Source organism: Lissotriton helveticus, chromosome 2_1 (assembly GCF_964261635.1).
Source record: "Lissotriton helveticus chromosome 2_1, aLisHel1.1, whole genome shotgun sequence".
Classification (NCBI taxonomy): Eukaryota; Metazoa; Chordata; class Amphibia; order Caudata; family Salamandridae; genus Lissotriton; species Lissotriton helveticus.
The window spans coordinates 1518504379-1518510378 of NC_136059.1; the positions used below are offsets into that span (position 1 = coordinate 1518504379).

At 43.2% G+C, this 6000-nt stretch overlaps 1 protein-coding gene across 1 annotated transcript in view; it reads right to left on the bottom strand.

The window, feature by feature from the left end:
• LOC144818743 (uncharacterized) overlaps positions 1 to 3310 on the bottom strand; it is a 107814-nt gene extending 104504 nt beyond the window's left edge. The window contains exons 1-2 of the mRNA XM_078676446.1: positions 2841 to 3310; positions 2295 to 2421 (exon numbers count right to left, since the gene is read on the bottom strand). Coding sequence (XP_078532572.1) covers positions 2295 to 2421; positions 2841 to 2882 — 169 coding nt within the window. The 5' untranslated portion in view covers positions 2883 to 3310. The remainder of the gene's footprint in view (positions 1 to 2294; positions 2422 to 2840) is intronic.
• Positions 3311 to 6000: the final 2690 nt, after the last annotated feature.

Genomic DNA, 6000 nt, shown 5'->3' on the forward strand with positions numbered 1-6000 from the left:
CTCCCTTTATTGGTCTTTATTGGATTGAAAGAAAACAAACAATGTATCTAATAATCTAAAGATTTGGTTATGGAATGAAATGCAATCAATAGTTAAAAGATCTACTTCCAGAATTCTCACACATAAGCATGTTTTATAACCAGTCCCGACCAAGGAATCCAAATTAGGGTCATTGAGAATGGGATGGTGTATTGACTGATCTGAGTCAATATAGAAAAGTAAAAAGAAAATGGGTACCTTTCCTGAACAAAAAAGTTGCCCAATGTCTATTGTGGGGAGGTGTGTTTCCAAAATACTCTTATTTTAAAGTAACATTTCTCCTATAAAATAAGAAATGGCTATTGTTCATTCATGGTGAGGAGGGTCTCCTGTGGATGAACAATAATATTTGCTTTTATTTTGTGTGAGATCTGCCACATCAAAACATAAGAGTACTTCCAAAAAGTGCCTCCAAAGAATTTTAATTTCTCACCTCACAATCCTACCAAACAGTGATCAAAGCTATCCCCAATTAGCATAGGGAGGGAAAGCAGCAATTTGTTTTGCACTGGTAGATGCTAATAGATACTGTTGTAGCCTCTTTTTAGCATACAAGGCAAGTGATGCCAGTCTTTCTTCTAGGTCTATGCGGTAAACAAGTAATAGTCCCCCATATGTTCAAATAATTCACACTAAATTATATGCAGTGCCAAGATAAATGAAGGCCAAATGGACGTATAGGACAAAGGTATATAAGCAGCAAGGCCTTTTGGTAAAAGAGCAATATGTTGAACTCTCACATTAGATCACCATAATACGATGTCACTTTACACAACAACCACTCGCTCTACTTGGTTGCCACTTTCCAGTGTATGACATGATCCTAATCTCCTGAACTGCTTCAAGTTATCCAACAGGGATTCCAAATTGTATGCGCTACAACATTCAAAGGAAATATCACAGCAGGTCACTGCCCAAGAGCATACAATAGTGTCTCCGTCAGACACCTGCATTTTTTCTATTGGAGGAGTATTCCTTGCCCTTTCGTTTTGATTCTGTAAAAGGTTCTGTTCCTCTAATATTCTTTCATGGTTGTCAGCCCGCAATACTGAGTTCATTTAAGCCAAACATGATACGAAAAAATAAAGCTCCCACCCACTCTCCTTCCTCAGCCTCTTCTCAAAGTCTCCTTAGCCATTACTAGAACTCCCATGTTTGTTAATCGCTCAGACCCACACATTCCAAAAATTGTTCTGGGTAGGGATTTGGCAACTTTACATAATTTAGAAAATGCCTTAGAGGTCTAAATCACATTGTTCATGCTACATGTGGAGCACTGCCTGATATGGACATTTTCACCATCAACCTTCTTGGTGAAAACCATAGTATTACAATTAAAGGACTAGAAACTAGATAAAACAACATGTAGAAAGAGTTATTTAGAGTTTGACGGATGTGGTCCTCCATCAAAGTATGACAGATCAGTGTTTCCCGTTTTACACATGCCACAGTCTACAATGCACTTGTAATATGGTAAATGGCACCCTTGTGACAAAACATCCCATCCGCCAATCTCAACATAAGGCCCCAAGACAGAGAGCAGATAGCAAAGTCAACAACCAAAGCATAGAGCACCTCCAGAGTGCTGAGAAATTTGCTTCGATTCCATAGAGCAACTTGCTATAAAATGTATTACACCCAGTTCAATTTGGAGGGAGTCATTTTACCAGTACCAAAGTAGGGCTCATGCCATATTGGGGAAAACTTAGAAACACAAAAACTCCTACAGATATTGCAGATCCCTCTCTCAAGCAGAACAGTATTCAACCTGGGTACTAGGGAATTAGTCTTTAAATAAACCTTTACTTTATTCACTTTTTAATCAAGGTTAAAATTAAACACTTCAGAAAATAGAATGGAAGGAATTGCTTCCATTAAGCTATCAGTGGTATCCACTGAGTCCTCACACCGTCAATGTCCCTGTTATTTTCCTGCCCTGGAACTACAGGTCCCGGAAATTCTACAGGTACATTAATAACGGGAATTGGGTGTTGTAGGGGAAGAATATGTAGGAATCGCTGTTTTCGTGCAGATTGCTGCATTATTTCCCATGGTATTCCACAATGAGATTTCACATGGTTTCAGCAGAAAAAATGTCCATGCGAAAATCCCCAACTCATAATTTTAATGGGTTAGGTAACTAGACACATCTGATTTTTCAGGCCACTCGTACTGAAAGTCTCAGAGTAAAGAGCTACAGAATAACAACAAATCATTAAATCAATTCACATTACTGAACCAAAATATAACTTAACCCAGCGAGTTCAAGGCGTGGTGAATTTCTTTCATCACATTCATGTAAAGTTCTTTCTGCCATTTGTGTAAAAGTTTCCACTCCTCTTCAGAGAAACAAGCAGCAACATCCTGGAACGTGAGCGTCACCTGGAACAGTCAATTTTAACAAAAACACTTAGAAACTTCATAAACACATGCAAAGCCTACAATACTTATACATTCGCAGATGCATAATTTTCTCATTAAATTAATTCTGACATCAAGTCTCGCTTGTGACATGAAGATTACAGCACTACTCACCTGTAATAGGACAAAATGGCTACTTTAGTGTAAAAATGTTTGTATGATCTATTATTGTGAGCATTTAGACTTGCCTATTACAGTGTCATGCTTTCTCCTGGTCATTAAGTGGTCTTAACCCACAATCGTAAAAGATCACGCTTTAAAACCAGCATGGGGAGGTTACAGTACAGGTTAGTAAAACACCAAAGAGATGTAAACATTACACATCGATGTTATTAAGTGATATAATTAAACGTCAGGCCCACACATCCCAATCCACTCACCTCATGTGAAATCGTGTGGGACATTTCTCTTAAGATTTTCATAAAATCCTCTACATGAAAAACCTGTCTAACCAGTCACTGGTTTGCGGCTGATGAAGCACCGTCGGAGAGACGCTGGTCAGACTCTCCCATGGGCCAGGTAAAACAAGGGAAAGAAACAATTTCTAGGCCCGCCTACACTCTTTAATAATAAACTACTTTATATCATAGTTCTGGGCAAGCAAGGCAATTCAATCCGATTTTGTTCCGCAATATTACTATGCATGCTCACAGAAGAGACACTGCTAATTGACGCATGCTCAGTCCAAACTATTTTTAAAGATTTGCTAATGTCCTCGAGGCGGAGCTCACTTTTTTTAATCTTCGTATTTCTCTAGCTTTTTTTTTCAATGCAAAGTTCATGTGAATTCGTATTTTCAATTTTGCGCATGTTATTTAGTGATACTACGGCGCTGTTTATATGTATTAGTGTCTAATATTCAACGCATGCGCAGTAAATGAATCACGCCTCCCACCTTCGCCCCATCTCAGTGGACCTCGTCAAATCGAAAGGAGTTTTATGATGGATTAGGATGCTTACTTCCGCATTATTGTTTGATGCTATTGGGGACGGACTGGGAATTAGGGAGAAGGCCTCATCCTCGTTGTATTTTGTTTGGGGGGGGCGGGGAGGGGGGGAAGAATATGATGCTTTCTTAAAAACATTTTCACTATCTATAAACAGAGCATTTGTTTTTTAAACGTATTTTTGCCATTTAAGTCTGTTTCTTCTTCTCGGGGGGAGGAGCTACGCTAGCAAGCAAGATGGCCGCATAAGCTCCCGGCTCCGCAGACCTCCGCCAGCAGCTCGTATATCCTGCAAGTTATCCTGTTTTCCAACCAGACTCCCGTATATATGAGGAGTGACTGACTCTGAAGGCGCAATCCCGAACTTTTTATCACACCGGATGACGGAGATACGCCGTGTTTCATTTTCGGCCTACCTGGGAGTGGAAGCCGGGGCCTCGATTTCTAACCCATCCAGGCTGGAATTGAACAACATCGGCTGTGAACCTTGGGCTTTGTCCGGTCTCCCGAACGGGGACATAATCTACCTGTTTTAAACGGCGATTTTGTGTCCTGCCTGCAACGCACACGCTACGGCGTGACACATCGTTTGCTGCGGCCCTGTATCCGACGCCCGGAGACATAGTAAGCTTGTCGGGGGGGTGCGGACGGGAGCCCCGACCAGCGGCGAAGGTGCAAAATTGTGAGGTGAGAGCGCCCGTGGTTGCTGTCCGCTCCAGATTTGCCTGCTTCCCCGGAGTAGCCGGCCTCCGGGGTCTGCAACCTGATCTGTTGCTTACGAGAGGAGATGGAGGGGACGGAAGGCACACCACCGTTGCGCGCCGTAATGGCGGCCATTAGAGCGCTCCACTCACAGATCATCGTCCACTACCAGGCACTGTCGGTAACAATGGATGTTCTTTGCCGGAGACCGGACAGCGGCTTTTTGCCATCATCGCAGCCAGCGGTGCCACCAGTGAAACATCGTGTATCCAACTTCGAGGTCCCTGTGCAGACGCCGGATCCCTTTCGCGCTGCTGATTCCTATGAGACAGATCGCGCGCCCGTGGACATTGGTAGCGTCCCTTGCTTGAACCCTATCTCGCCGACTATCACTATGGACAACTTTGACTGCCTTAACAAGATCACCTGTGACTATTGGAAAGTTTCATCATCCTTCCACGCTTTTCCTCGCTTGCTCTGTGGAGATCGTGAACTTTTATCCTTTATTTGGCTTGCTCATACTGACTTGAACTTTCATGGAAACTTTACCTCTCTCATTGTTGCAGTGGCCTGGGTTGTAAGTGCTCCAGTGGACATTCGTACTGGCCAGGGTTAACTTGTGGGACTTTTTAGGATACGTGAAAATAATTTAATCTGCTGCTGGGATTGTGACCTGTGAAATGCGGGAGTCGGTGGTATGTTTCGTACTTCCCGGATTGATTGTGCATCTCGTTACATTTATTTTGCACTTGTTTCCGGGTGGTTGCGTCTGGTGGAGGGTAAGGGAGTCCGGGAGTGTGTTTTTTTGTCTCTCCTCCTCCGCTTCTTTCCTTCTCTCTTTTAGGGACGTTTCTGGGCGACAGGCACGCTGCTAGTGGGTTAGGCCGTAGCCATTGCAGGGGTGCAGGGTGGTGGGGGGTTTGTTATTTTGCCTTTGTTTTGTTCTATGGCCCCTTCTCTCTTCTCTTTCTCTCTCTTTAGGTATTCCTCTGGGCGACAGGCACGCTGCTAGTGGGGTAGGCCGGAGCCATTGCAGGGGTGCAGGGTGGGGGGTGCGGGGGGGTTTGTTATTTTGCCTTTGTTGTGTTCTATGGCCCCTTTTCTTTTTCTCGCAGGGTCCGGTAGCGATACTTTCGATCTCATCCTGCTGCATATGAGTAGGCGGGGTTTGGGGTGGGTGGTTATGATGATAGATAGGTAGCTTTGTTCTTCTCCCTTAGTGACCATACTGGCGCTTGCATTTTTATTGTTGGTCTATCTTGCTTTATGACTGCCTTTTAATGCCTTCCCGCATTTTTATACCTCCAGTGTGTAGCTCCGGATATCCTGTATCTTCTTCTTTATCTTGTTTTTTTGGGGGGGGGGGTTCAATGTAAAATGAAACCTTAGGCATATCCTTGATCTCGAAATGTTTTCAATACATCGTCTATCCTCTACCGCTGCCGGACCCATGGGTTGTCGGCTGAAGAGCTGTGTTATTGGATTTCCTGATACGTTCTGCATACATGTGGTGACCGGCCCCTGTCGATGCAGGGCTACTTCTGTATTTTGTGTTGAACGATATAATAAAGGTTTTCAAAAAAAAAAAAGTCTGTTTCTCATTCATATTTATGTTTTGCTAACTTTATCTGTATTTATCTATATTTATGTTTGGATTTGTAGAACAATTAAGCTGAAATGAGTATACTTCCACACTTATTCAACTGACACATGTACATTCATACTTGATTTCCAGACAGATTTCAACTGTAGGAACACTAAAGGATAAATCAATACACATCAACATGTATACATTTAAGAATGGGTCCCGGGGGGGGACTTGGCATGCGCCGATGTCCCCCTGGGATGGTTCGCACAATGCGACCTCCCACTGGAGGTGATTGGTCGGTTT